This window comes from Pleurodeles waltl, chromosome 3_1 (genome assembly GCF_031143425.1).
Source record: "Pleurodeles waltl isolate 20211129_DDA chromosome 3_1, aPleWal1.hap1.20221129, whole genome shotgun sequence".
NCBI lineage: Eukaryota > Metazoa > Chordata > Amphibia > Caudata > Salamandridae > Pleurodeles > Pleurodeles waltl.
The window spans coordinates 426206186-426221456 of NC_090440.1; the positions used below are offsets into that span (position 1 = coordinate 426206186).

The 15271-nt window shown below is 42.8% G+C and overlaps 1 protein-coding gene across 4 annotated transcripts in view; it reads left to right on the top strand.

Annotated features, from left to right (window-relative positions):
* FANCI (FA complementation group I) overlaps nucleotides 1-15271 on the top strand; it is a 714639-nt gene that overhangs the window by 109819 nt on the left and 589549 nt on the right. For all 4 annotated transcript variants that reach the window (XM_069222692.1, XM_069222696.1, XM_069222693.1 and 1 more), the window contains exons 13-14: nucleotides 9340-9520; nucleotides 9805-9892. In XM_069222692.1, the coding sequence (XP_069078793.1) occupies nucleotides 9340-9520; nucleotides 9805-9892 (269 nt within the window). The remainder of the gene's footprint in view (nucleotides 1-9339; nucleotides 9521-9804; nucleotides 9893-15271) is intronic.

Here is a 15271-nt window from a genome sequence, read left to right on the forward strand (position 1 = left end):
GCAATCCCGTCTTTGTTGCAGCAGTCTCAGAACAAATGTTCATTATGAATACATATAAGATCACCAGGGGTTTATGAGGAAGATAATACTTGGAATAGCTATCAGACTGGATTCCCCTTCTAGGAGGTCAGAGATCTCTACCCTCCTTAAACCCCTAATTAGACATCTGAGCACGGTGCCCTCCTACAAAGGTTTTCATTCTTTCAGCGGTTTGGGGTGTAGATTCGGGCTCGCTGTTAGGCCTAGGGGCTGCTGAGGGCCCACCTGACTTTTAATGCCACCCCCTAGTAAGCAGCAGCATAACGCTGTTCTACTGCTCTGACCATGGGTAGTCAGAATACCTTGTGATAAACTGGGCAGGCATTTATTTACATGGCAGCTGAGAGGTGAAGAGCAGCAGGAGTATCCTGCCACACTCATTTGTTAGAAATCCATTTGTGTTTGGAGTCACGAATAAGGGATAATGTGAACACCCAAAGTGAACAGGCCTGAACCAGCAAGGCAGCAGTCATAAACCAGAGGAGGGGCTGCCACATAAACTCACCATTAAGCAAACACATTTAGTGGCCACTTTAAGCACTTGTGACACAAATAATGTGAGCAATTGTGTTATCTTTACAAAAGCAAAATACAACTTCATCACTGTTGGAATCCTTTTTTGCAGCATTACAGTACTTATAACGTAAGAGCAGAGAAAATTTGAGACTAAGCAGGTTTGGCATTTCTTTATGAAATTAATTTTCAGGTTATAAAATACAACAGTATTTTATCTCTGAACCCAAGTTCCATTTAACATTTTTCTTTTCTTTTCCATTTTCAGTTTGCCAAGTATAACAACCGGAATCAGTGGGGGTCCAAAGCAAATTTGTAACTGAAGCTTAGTGGTACATTGTGATTTTAAAATCTATGGTCACTTTCTCAAAAACAGGATTCATATTGTCTTCGGCCATATGCTCCAGCCCTCTATTCACTAACATTCTCAGGCATTTCAAATGGGATTTTTTTTTTTAAAGGACATGTTATATAAAAAGACACTACTATTGTTTTAGTCCGGAGGAGGGCTTCACATTTGTCCCAATGTTAATAGGTAGCTTAAGAAATTAGAAACGTTATTTGCGATATTATGGCCTGTATTGAAGTAGCTTGTTTAGATTAGGTTACCAAAATAATAACTAGATATAACAGTGTTCCATATACACCAGTTGGGTGTCATTAGGCCCTTTGTATGTTTAGCCTTTTGGACTGCTGCAGCTAAAAGTTCTAAAGCTAGTGTAAATAACAATAGGGATTGCTGGCATTCCTGCCTCGTCTCTCGCAGAATACCAAAGGGGGTTCACGTGTACTCATTGCACTCTATATTAGATGTAGTTTTCTTACATAACCACTTTACTGTTGTCATAAAATCTTCCCTAGTACCCATTTTTTCCATGATTCTAAATAGATATTTCCACTGCACCCTATGAAACTCTTTCTCTGTGTCACAATAGCGCTACTTTTTTGTCTATAGTTAAGTATTTCCTTTACCATGTTCAAGAATTACTTTGGAGGTGCTGTGAAAGAATGGCTTGGCACAAACCCACTTGGGGTGAATGGACCAAGTAGAGTATTACCAATCTAAGTCGGTAAGCCAATATTTTACTGAATATTTTCAGATCAGCATAGATCAACAGTATCGGCTCATACGTGGCAGACAAGAGTATGTCTTTGTTAGATTTTAGAATCAATGATATCCTGCCATATTACATGCTTATAGGGGTTATTTCTTTAAACGTTTTACATAATAGGGGAGTTGACTTACTAATTTTTATACATTACATTTCCAATGGAAATCCATCCACCCCTGGAACTTTACTCGTGGGCAACTTATTGATTTTTGATTCTGTTATGTCTTTTTCTAATAGTTTTGCTAGATCTGGTGTTAGTTTTGGGATTTTCAAAGATGCCTTGAATGTTTATTTGTTTCTCGAGGTTTCCGTATGGTCTGAGGCATACAAAATTCTGTCAAAATGTATTAAGTTGTTCACTAATTGTGTGGGGTGACTAATCAAAATATCATCATTCTCTCTAATCGTGGGGATAGAATGGTTAGCTTCTTGCTGTTTTAACTGTAATGCGAGTAAACAATGTGGTAATGTTTCTTTGATCAGTTATGTAGTTGGTGGAGCATATGGGTAGAACGCTACCCCCTCTGAGAATTGCAAAAAATACACAGTTGATGTTGTGCACTGGCATAGGATTGTACTTGGTTATGTCTAAGAAAACAATAATCTTAAAACTCACCGACATGACCTAAAGGTTTGAGGTCATACAACAATAGCCAGGGTGGGACAAAATGTCTCATCAGTGACACTATAGTATTTCCACGGATGTCAGTGACTGATTATACCTTGTTCGGATAATCTAACAGTAGTCAAGGACTCTGGCCCACCCATCTTGAGCCCCATTAAAATATTTCCGGCCTGAGCATCCAGGGTAATGTACGTATAATAAAGATGACTATACACAGTTATGCAACTGTAATGGTCAGTGCAGTTAGAAGACGCCTCTACTTGCCACTAATATCAGACAGTTGCCTACTTTTTTTATATCATTCGTTTTAAGTACACAGTTTGAACCCACCTACTAACCCAGTCACTTGTTTCCGAAGATAGGTGCTGCTCACTATGTAATTCTTCTCATAGGTCAGCTTATCCAACTATAGTGTTCATGTCTAAGTGTTGAGCAGGAATTATACCTTACTTGAGGTATGTTGACCAATATAACGTGATTGATTCTGGTTTATTTTGTTCACCCATCTGATGCGCCTGTTTATTCTTCTCTTGAGTTGAGGAATTTATCTGGGAGGATATTGATTGTGAGTTGCCCATTGCTGGCAGGTCTCATGTGTTTAAGAAACCTTCTAGTGCCTTTGATCATTATATTCTATAGTTTTATCATCAATAGCTAACAACATCACCGCAGGGCCAAGCAGTCCGTATCGTAAGTCTAATTTTTTCATTCTCAAATTGTCAAAAATCTCCTTCTCTTCTTTGGCTAGTTTCAGTGGAATAGTCCTGAGAAACAGATTTTGTGTCCTTCGTATGCGAAAGGGTTATGTTTCATTTCCACCAGGTTGATTTGCAAAGCCTGCTAATAGTCACTTTACTCTAATCTTCTTTTCTGTAGTTATTGCGTAACCTTCTTCTATGGATCTCTTGGAGTTCTAGTGGCAGATCTAAGTTTATGTATTGTTAATGGATTCAGCTGTTAAAGGATGCTGTCAAGGAAGATCCATTGTTATGAAGGGAGGAATCCAATCTATTTCCACATTCTCAAGAAGGGTGGCAGTTTGTGTCCTATTGTAGACTTTAGAATACTAAACTTTTAGTGCTTTATATTTCAAAACCTCTTCTTTTGAGGCCTATCCATTGCTGCAAAAAAACTGTCTTCATGGGGACTCTTGACCTCTAATTTTAGAAATGGGGTTCCGGTTGGCTAGGGTAGGGACCTCAGCCAGGCAGGTACCACCACTCTAGTTAAGGAAAGGGAGTTGCACACGCAAGATAACCCCTGCTCACACCCTTGGTAGCTTGGCACGAGCAGTCTGGCTTATCCCAAAGGCAATGTGTAAAGCGTTTGCACAACACACACATGACACAATAAATACACCACAAAGGAAAAGCTACAACAAGTTATATAAAAACCTCATTAGACCAAACACAACATGTATCAGTAATACCGTACTACATGAACAGTTGTCAGAACATTACACAGGTTACTAGTACTCTGCGAAAGTAATCAGTAGTCAGGTAAACACATAGGTTACTGGGATTCTGCAACACAAGCAGTAGTCAGGTCATCATTATCACCAAAAAGGCACGTCATGTAAAACATTACCAAGGCAACATTACTGTACTGCGCATACCATACGGCCCCTGAACAGTATTCTGTGCTCCTGTCTACAGAAAGCACAACATCCATCCATCTTTGAACATGCATATGCAGCAAGTAATAAAAACGGCCACTGAACAGTATTCGATGCTCCTGCAATTATATTAGATGATGAGAAATAGTCACATAACTTACACAAAGAGTGCTATAGCTTCTGCACTCCTTCTGCAATGGATATGATAATCTGGAGAAAGTAACACGAACCGGATCAGGGACCACTGTTAAAGGTTGCCACCAATGTTCCCTTTAAGGTGTGCGCAATGTCTTTTTCCGCCGCATGCACACGTTTACAAAGCATGCAGGTCACGGAGTTTAATTAGCTTTGTCTGGCTGGAGGGCACTGGGCTGCATTCAGGGTAATAAATCATGCTTATCAGCAGGCTGGCTGGCTGGGGTGATCGCTTGCTAGATAAAATGTTTATTTTGTTACTGAAGGCAGTGTGTTCTCTCCAGTGCGTAATTTGTAAATAAAAATGTGCCAGTGCCCAAAGCCCTCTTCTTAAACACGCGGCTGCTGCAATTAAAAGTGTAAACACGGAATACTAAGGCAGCGTAATACTGAAGCCATCTCGGGCCTCTTCAATCCATTTAAAGCCACTCCCTGCCCCTTCAGCTCACTCTTCCAGCTTTCTGTTTTCTCCCATTGTAACGCTTTTTTGTTTTCAGTCTTTCTCATATGTGTCTTTTACTCGCAGTAAATGCTTGAGCCACATGAAGACGCGCAGTGGAAGGCCGTTCTTGTCACCTTTCTGTTGCTTGTTGTGAGTGCATGTGCATGTGCTAGCGCCTGAGTCTGTTGTGTACAGCAAAGGGCTTGGAGCCTGCCTGTCACTTAATATTAGTTGGCTTGTGTGACACTCTTCTCTACAGTCTTGTAATTTGTCACTGGAAACCAAGCATCCTTTCCGTTCCTCTGTGTGGAGCAGCTACCAAGCAGTGATTGATTAAACTTAATCTGTGCCCCTCAGCTGCTCCTGACGTGAATGAGATACTATTTTCTTCTTTTTAACTTGTAATGCCCTGCCTTTTCTGCTTTAGTGGTAAAACAAAGCTATGGAGAGGCAAATGCCAATAATCTTGGTAGTTATGTGTTGCGCTCGCGTGGATGGTCAATTTCTTGGTGCACGTATCCCTGGCTGCAGCGCACAGAGACCTTACACAGCCACACACAGTGGGAAAAAAATTAGAGGGAACATTGGTTGCCACTCTGTCCTGTTATCTGCAGAGACAATGCCCCCGCAACCAAAGATAAGCTCCCAAGAGTAGGGAAGTGCACTTGCAGCCCTCACGACAGCGGGGAAACATCTCTGGGTCCCCCACCTAGGGCAGAACTCCCAACAGCTGCCCGCCTCTATGCAGGGGTGGCTGTCGACCACTACAGCTTCTTCTCCCTGTGCGGGAGAGAGGTGCAGCTCCCGTCAGCTCTGTCTCTCCCGTCCCTGGAGACCACGCATCGCCACCACAACAACGCGGCCAGGTGAGGTGAGCCTCCTGGCTCGGGACCCCGTCCAGGCCAGAATCCGGACCTCCTGTCCTCTGCAGAGAAAGGGCTCAGACAGGGGGATCCTCTCCTGATCGGGATAGACAGCCCATAAGCGTGGGGGAATGCTCCTGTTTGCGGCTGCCCGATATGAGTCTCCACCTGATCAAATGGAGAAAGAAGGCACCCTTCACGCCGGCAGCACTGAAGGAACACAGCACTCTTCGTGTGTTGTAAACAATAGAAAAAAACTGCTCTCTCCAAACTTGGTGTGAAGGGGGAGCGCTCTCGGCTAGGATCCAAGCGCTCTTCATGTGCTGATGCCCCAGGGCACTTTCCACACTCTTCCCACAGGTCAGGAGCACTCCCCTTATGCCCAACTAAGTAAAGCAACATCCGGCCACAGAAATGCAGGAGATCAGAGAGGGGGGTCTCACCACCTAGCCCCTGGAGACAGCAAAAGGGGGCATAGGGCTGCAGGGCCAAAGCAAGCAGGCCAGAACCAGGGTTCCAAGGCAATCCCTCTCAGTGACCTAGCAGGTCACAGGTCAGCACAGCAGCAGAACAGTGTCAAGGCGGTTCCTGGCGAGTCTTTCGAGCAGCATCCAATGTACAGTTCTTTAGTCCATTAGTGACTCCCAATGTGGGGGACAACTCTTTGTACCTATACTCATTTTGCCTAGCTTTCACTAAGGAGGGGAGGGTGTTCCAACCAGCACCAACGTGTTCCAGGAATGCCTTTTTCTCTTCCAGCACTGGCTCCAGACATCCGTAGGGGGTACACAAGCCTCTTTGAGTGAGGCCAGGGCACAGCCTTTACAGATGCATGCTTCTACCTCTCCCAGCCCAGGAAGACCATTCAGTATGCAATGTACTCTTGTTACATCTCCATTCATCCTATGTGCAGGCTGTCTAAAAGTATGCACAAAGCTCAGCTGTCACTCTTTCCCAGACGTGGATTAGAGTCATGCTGCAAATCACCTGAGTTATAAGCACAGTGAAATGCCCACTTTAAAAAAGTGGCATTTCTACAATGATAATAAATAATCCACCTACACCAGTAAGCAGCATTTCTTCCTACTATTCCACCCATACCAAACATGCCTACTCCACCACTCATAGATCAGACAATTTCACTTAGACATAGGTTAGGGAATTTCTAATGCAGTGCTCACAGTAGTGATAAACTGAATAGGCGTTCCCTACCAGGACATGTAGTACATAAAGACATATATGCTACCTTTTACATACACAGCACACTGCCCAAAGGGCTATCTAGGGCCTACCTTAGGGGTGACTTGTATGTTGTAAAAGGGGAGTTCCTGGCCTACCAAGTAGGTTTAGATGCCAGGTCCCTGTGGCAGTAAACTGCGCACGCGGGCCCTGTGGTGGCAGGCCTTAGACAGGTTTGAAAGGCTACTTCTGTGGGTGGCGCAAGCTGCGATGCAGGTCCACTAGTAGCATTACATTTACCTGGCCCTGGGTATAAGGGATACCACTGTACAAGGGACTTAAAGGTAAAAAGAAATGTGCCAATCAGGTGTAGGCCAGCCATACCAAGTTTAGAAAGGAGAGCACATGCACCTTAGCACTGATCAGCAGTGATATAGTGCTTAGAGTCCTAAAGCCAACAAAAAGAGACCAGTCAAATATGAGGAGAAAGGCCAAAAGTTTGGGGATGAACCTGCAAAAAGAGTCAGGTCCAACATCTAGCATGATTACTTTCACATCCCAATGCATGCTGCTCACCGGCAGTACCTGAGATATATACCTAGTTTGCTGAACTACTATTTAAAATCGAGCCAGCTGCAAAGTTCTTCACAGAATGCTCCTTGGTAGTGGTACACTTAACTGGATTATTAGCTAGTGAAGGTGAAGACATTAAGGCGATGTCTGTATCATGCAAGACAGACTCGTCTATTGCTGTACAGAAGGAGGTTCAATAGAATTTTGCCCCAATCTTGTCTTGGCCTGCAACAGATACAGACATTCTTAGTGGAAACTCCTAAGTGCCAACTGTTGAATCAAGGAAACGAAACAGGCATTTCTGAAAATAATTCTTCAGAGTTTCTCACGTTGAAGAAGGTCGTGTTTGGTTTAGGCCCAAATACCTCTTGCATTTCTCTCGTCCCCAAACAAAGCAGGTAAATATGTCCTTCGAGGATCTAGTACTGATATTGCCGAAGTTACAGAACTGATTACAAAACCAGAAATCTCACACACTAAACCACAAGGGACTTTAACTACAGACACATCACTGGTGAACTCATGCCCTCGTATGTGTCCTTTCAATACAAAGTAAATGGATGACAGATAAGCCTCAAATTTATATCCATTGTTGGACCTGAAAGCAATAGCCTTAGCAGCTTTTCAGACCCACCTCAGAGCAGAGGGAAGGTTTTATTTAAACATACAACATGAAGGCCACATATTACTTGCAAGAATAAGGACGGACACACATGAACAAAATGACAACGATGTTGGAGGACATAAGGCGTTGTGCTTTAGGGAGGCGTGTGCTTCTTTTTTGTGATAGTTTTCCAAACACGCTAAATAAAAAGATGTTTAAAGCTTCTTTTATGACCCATTCCATTTGGTGTTCTCAAATATAAAATTACTTTCTTGCTGCAAGTAGTGGAGCATTCATTAAAAAATTCAGATGTGCAGTGGATCATACGGGTTTAAATTGATTGCACTACAAAGTATGCATTTGTAATCTTAGCCCAACGGTTTTGATAAATATGCATTTGCAATTTGCCCACTTTGGGCACATCTAGGTTACATTCAGTACATAAGAAAGGGCAGCCATGGCTTCCATAGGGAAGATTTATGTTGCTATGATATGTAAGGCAATAGCAGGGTTCTCTGTGCAATACTTTTACGCTTAGTATAACTCACTTTCATAATCGGTAGTTAAATGGAATGTTTGCCTCTGATCCAGCGAACTTTTGACAGCAATGCTTTAATAGATCAAATAGTTGTAAAGACAAGATTTCAATGTCCATATTCCACCCAGCACCCACCTTCACTTTTTTGGAAGCGCAGATATTGCTTTATCCACAGTGCAAAGCAAATTAATGAATATATGACATTCTAGAAATGAAAACATCACTTACCTGTAACGTTTGGGTTTGGAGCTTGTTTCTTTCGTAGACCATGTGTGTGCTGGGATGGAGGGAGCTAAGGATATTAACTAGTATTTTACACCAGTTTTGTTGGACAGACACACTTAGTGCAATAGGGAGAAAATGGATCTAACTTTCAGTGTATTTCCTATTACATTTGTGTCTTCACGGTCATGCAGGCATCAGTTATTCAGATCATGCCTTATGGATGGCAAAGCTTTATGTGTATATAATGTAAATAACCTGTACTTTTCCTGAACCAACACAGGTATCAGAAGTATACACAGCATGTGAACATACAACTGAAACAAGCTGAAAACCAGGGGTTTCATAAGTAAAGTGTTCCCCTAACTTTAAACCTTCTGAGGTCATACTTTATGAACCATTTGTCTTCTTCCACTTGTTAAAGCATGCATTTTATAGCTGTTTTTGAGCAGCTTTTTTGCCTGTAGATGCCTTACGCAAAACTTGGATATTTCTTTTCAAATCTGTCACTATCCTTCCTTAGCTTCTAAGCCCTAAAGGGCAAACATTTTCATGTCTTCTGGATGGTATCCTTGCCAGAACTGTAATTAGAGCTTTTGAAATAGGTTTCTATCTTGTGAATTTTATTACTATTCTGCATTACAGTAGCCTTAAATATTCCCCAGAAAATAAATAAATCACAGAACTGCATTTGAGCTGTAAGAGCATCCTCCCATCTGTAATATTTTGTTAATGGCAAGGTTTAGACTTTTTCAAATTTTCAATGCATATTTCCATTATCCTTGTAAGTATTTAATGTCATTTTTATACTCTTTGCAGTGTATATGGCTGGGATCATGTCACTCAAGGATTGGTGGAACTCGGATTTATTTTAATGGACTCATTTAGCCCAAAAGCAATTTTTGGTGGAAAAGTGACAGAAATAAATGGTGGCTCTTGTAGAACTCCAAACCAGCAGTCTTGTAGACTTGGGGCACAGACTCTCCTTGAAACATTTAAGGTATGCTGACACCATACAAAGTGTTTAATGAAGTACACTCAATTAGATGTTTAATGTCTTTCTATTGATCATCACAGCTTCTCTTACCCTTAGTATCTATAGTACTTTTTCTGGGTGTAGTCCAGTTGCCATTTGTGAGTTAGCTCTGTGGTATATTTCGTATGCAGTACTGTAAAGCAATCAATGTGGATCAATTGATATTCCTAAAGTTTAATATTTGTAGACCTCTGCCACAAGACTTTATTCAATGTGTCTCTGCATAATACCTAAATTATGTTTTTCAGGTTCATGAACCTATCAGAAGTGAGATCCTCGAACAGGTATTGAACAGAGTTATCACAAAGGCAACTGGTACCAACAGCCATTTTATAGGTAATACTCTAATGATATCTCTTTCTAGATGAAACGATCCCTAATGTCCAAAGGACTGTCACTTGTGCAGTTTGTAGTTGTATTTTGAAATCCTATAGAAATGCCTAAAAATAAGTGGCTAAAATGCATGCAAGACCTGTTCTGTGGCCAGCACTGGAGAATGCTCTTCCAACTGAGTGATTTAAATGTTGCTATAACTGAACTTCACACTGTAAGGGAACACACTCTAGATGTCAGGCATCGTTCCATTTTCTGATTAGTCTCACTATCTCACAGGATACACTATCTCATAAGACACTATGCCAGAAAGGATTCCCAGCTTTATACAAATTACAGTGGCTACCCTAGATGAATGGTCATAGTGTTTCTTACTAAGATATAATTTGTGCACAGACAATATCTGTAAGGATAAGTATTATCGAGGATTTGGTAAACCATTGCAAAATTTGATCTAGAAGGAGACCAATTCCAATATGTTTCAGTTTTTTCTTTTCTTGCAATGTTCAGTTGCCAGTTATTGACTTCTCTGTGATGATGGTACATGCTTTGTTTTCGCAAAACGCGAAGATCTTTTTTCAGCCATCTTTACTCATTTAAACCTAAACGTTTTTGATCTACATTGCCTGTATCAGGACTTGCATCTTACATAAGGCACTTAAAGAGAAATATTTGGGATTTTCTGAATTAGGAAATACGGTTAATGTCTGTTTTGGAGACACCAAACAACAGGGAAGTCATCCATATGCAGGAGTATCCTGACTGCAGCTTCATGCCCTAATTTCCTGATATTGACAACATTCTTTGGCTTCCTCATTGATAACAGCTTGTCCTTCAAACACTTAGGTTCCTAACAAAGAATCAGACAACATTGTACCAGTTATCAGAAAATTGAACATACCTTTCTGAAAGGGACTTAAGAACCACAACTCAAGCCTTACTTCAATGCTTGTCCTTGCATCTTGACACTTCATCAACCCCAGACCATTGCAATCTTTCTGCCCCCAGGATGGATTAAACACCAATCGCTACTCAATGCCATGACGCACAAGCTTCATACCCCATTCCTTTTCTCCTTTTCCCCTGGGTGGCCTCACTGATTGGTGGGTAAATGCACATATCTACCCATGCTGTGACTGCAGAAAGATCACCAGACAGGCTAGGAAAAAGGTTCTAAAAAAGTTACAAGATGAGGGCAAGTCTGTTCAAGTGTTGAACATCCTTCTCTTCATTTGCCAGGGCTGCAACCTATTTTTATCTTCCCTTTGGGGAAGTTGAATGGGGACATTTCTTCCTTCTGTGTGGGCACATATGTCAAAACTATGTCTGCAAATATCGCAGTATTCTATCTCTACCTACCATCGTGGATGACTGCTATATTTGGGTTTTAAGTCTGCCTCTGCATAGGTATTTGCCTTGCCATAGGGAACTCTACCACCTATATTTATGTGACCGAAACTGTGCACTTTACCCAAACTCTAACCATCCTCATTTTGATTTGTCTCTCAAGGAAAACTTGTGTTCTAGCACCTAATGCATGTGATGGGACCAGACCTAAATTATGACACTGAACACCACATTTTCACTACATGCAGGGCTTGCTGGTGAGGTAAACCTACTGGTATGTATGGCAGCCAGCCATACTGCCCTGGGTCGCTAGATTTTCGAGAAGTTCAGGTCTGTGTGCGGTCCATGGTCTCCGGCTGACCAGTGGCCTCAATACTGCAGCCGTCCTTCATGTATAGTGAAACAGATTTGGGTGACTAAGAAAACATACATGATCCTTGCAAACCACACCATCCTGGCCTCCCTTGAGTGTCTAGATTTCAAAAATGTTGTGGATTAATCAGTTTTTCTGCATCCTGGCCAAATCCAGTCCCAAATATCACAAACACCCTCCCACCCAAGAGTTCATTTATGCACAAAACATTGACTTTGCTATGGTATGTTTTTGACTTCCAAAATGTATGTCAGTGGGCACAAAAACACATTTTGTAAAATGCCCTAAAATAGTAAGATATTATGGTAAGTTCAAGTTCAGGATGGTATGAATAGTACTTTTACTCCAGTATTGGAACTTTCATAGATTCACATGCTTGAACCCTTCCCCATTGTCGAGATGGGAGTCCCCGGTGTGATACAGAAGCTATGCTCAAGGGCATATACAGATTAAGTGCATTAGGGCTTAAAATTAGAAACATCACAGTCGATTTGTTAAAAAAAAAAAAAGAAAAAAAAAATCTCCAATGCCAACCAATCAGATCACCCCACCCCCCCTCCCCCAGGACCCTCCTGTGAGGAGCTGACTTCCCTCAGATTTTCCACCGCTCGTCGTGCTTATGAGTCTCCTCTGAGCTCTGCTCAGTTTTTCTCTCAGATATTCTTTTCTGAGGAGATTTGGATTCGTTTTCTCTTCAGAAGTTCTTACAAGTGGATGTTTCAACCTGACAACCATGTCAGAGACACCTAAGAAAGGGCGTTTTAGAGCCTGTTCTACCTGCATGAAGAAGAAGCTACATGTGGATGACCAGCATAAGGACTGCATATACTGGCTCTATCCTAACCATAAAAATAGAGACTGCAAGGTATGTAGGACATGTTCTACTAAAACCCTAAATGACAGAGAGGGTTGTCGTCTCATTTGGCTACAAAAATTAAAATCCAGAGACAATCCGGTTTCTGATGAGGACAGTGTCTCCTCTTCTCTGTCTGTTGTTTGGATACCTGTAAAGAGACAGGCTGAGGAAATTTCAGGCACTCAAGAACCACCTAGAAAAGCTTCAAAGAAGTCACCTGAGGTGTCCTTAAACATATGTAGCCTATCAAAAAAGGGGAAATCAAAGGCTTCAGATCACTTAAAATCTGGAAAGAAAACCATCTCTGAGCCCACAACGCTACCTTTCAGGCTAAAACATACCTTCAAAAAGCCTCTGCACCTTCGACAGGACCATCATCTGCGGTAACTCCATCGACGGCCCATGCCCTAACGACATCTACCGTTGTCACAGTGTCTATGTCAACGGCACCTACTGAATCCTCGTCGACAGTTTAGTCATCCTTGTTGATGGCACGCCCCATCTCTTCGCTGTCACAGCACTCTTCGTCGCCGCTCTTCGTCTCGTCGACGATCCTCCTGTCGACGCTTCCGTTCACGGAACACTTGATGGCGCCTCCATCGACAAAGGCGACCTTACCGACGACGGGCCTCGTCACTAACACTTCAACCGTTGACAATACTTGTTCCGTCGGCACTCTCGTCGGCGATGCCTCTGTCGACCATCACTTTGTCGACACCGCCACCGTCGACGACATCTCACCTCTTGTTGACGATCAAGATAACAGCAAAGTCACAGACCATCTACCTTAGCTCTGTTCTCGTTGACGGAGCAGGCTACTCAAAGAAAAGTCAAAAAGCATCACTTGACCCCCACAATTACATCTAGTAAGAACTCGAGCCTACTGCCTTCGCATCTGTTGGATAAAGATGATTCAGAGGAGGATGGCCTCTATGGGATGGCCAGCAGTCCCCCTCAATTACGGGTCAAATGTCAGGAGTATTCGGATGATGATGACTCTTACTATGACCAGCACTATTACGAACACCAACAACCGGAGCTAGTAGGCCTCCCTCCTGGCTTGGTGTCGTATTTGCAAGCAATGCTAGCAGATGAAAGGGGGCTTTTCTGCCAATACCTGCATTGGTGCATTGGTGCATCAGCCGACAATTCCAGCTATACCACCAACCCCTCAGCAGTTTCAACAACCACAACTTGTAACTCCTCTTAGGCCTGAAGCTGCTCCTAAACCTGCACCTGTGCAGGGGCAAGCCTCTTCGGGTGAAGATGGTGAGGAAGGAGAGATCCATACAATGAATGATGAATGGGATGAATATATCATTCTAACACCTGCCTCTCCTGCGACACCTATTTTGGAGTCTCCTCCGGAGGATATCAGTGGCTTTCATAACCTGCTAAAAAGAGCAGCCATGCAATTTGATCTACCAATGCCTGCGACATAGCAGGATTGTTTCCTGTATGATTTCAAAGAACCTCACAGAACAACGGTTAGGGCTATCCCAGTAATTGACCATGTTTGGAGCCAAGGTTTGAAGATAATGCAGAACCCTGCAAGATAATGCAGAACCCACAATGGTACCTGCAGTGCTGCCTAGGTTAGACGAAAAATATAAGTCCACAGATGATGCTCCTGCTTGCCTCACAGGCCACCCGAAACCGGACTCTGTAATCTCACAGGCAGCGCAATGGCGTTCCAGGAATCCTTCTACACCGTTAACCACACTACCAGATAGAGAGGGAAGACACCTAGATAACATTGGGAAGCGTTTTTCCTCAATGTCTGCCATTGTGGTAAGGGCTGCTAGCGCTCCTTGGTAGATACGATAGACAGCTCTGGTGAGACATGTCTCACTGTTTGGAAGAGCTCTCGAGAGTTTCAAGATGGATGCAAAAATGGTGCTCATGGAGGGGCAACGTTCTTCGGCGGAAATCATCGACTGCGCACTTGAAATCGCCGCCATGGGCTTTTGGCTGCTTGCTGGATTGGCTGTTTTAAGACGTCAGGGCTGGCTCAAAGCGACTCATTTTTTACCTGATGTTCAGACAAAAATTTTAGATCTTCCCTACAACGGAGAGGCACTCTTTGGGAAGCAAGTCAATGTCGCGTTTCAGGCTATAAAATCAGACACTGAGACAACCAGATCGTTAGGCACTCTCCAGTATAGGGAAGTGCCTTTTCGTGGAGCCAGGGCCAGAGGACAACATTCATTTTGTGGAGGATATCAGCACTATAGATATCCATCATATTCCACCACTTTCCAGACTTCTAGACCCCAGTATCAACAGAGACAGCCTCCCCCAGCAGCTTACACCAGACCCTATCACAAAAGTAAGCCTGGACGAAAATCTAAAGAAACTGCCCGTAGACAATGACTGCCTCCAGCTGGTTCTCCCCCACTGTTCCTTGGAATATTAAAACATCATATCCAGCGCTAGCGGCAAATAACCAAGGACAAATGGGTGCTAGATGTAATTCAATTTGGACACCTCTTAGAGTTCATTCAGATTCCCCCATTAATGCCTCCACCTTAGGTTCGACAAAGACATCTTCGTCTTCTCAGCTTAGAAGTGGAAACCATGCTGAGCAAAGGAGCCATAGAAGTTGTACCATATTCCCAGAGATGGAAAGGTTTCTACTCCCACTTTTTTCTCATTTGCAAAAAATCTTGCTTATGCAGACCAATTCTAGACTTGCGGGAGCTAAACAAATACCTCCAAAAACAAACATTCTGGATGGTCACCCTACAAGACGTCCTACAACTTCTAAACCGAGCAGACTATATGGTGTCCTTGGACCTTCAAAACA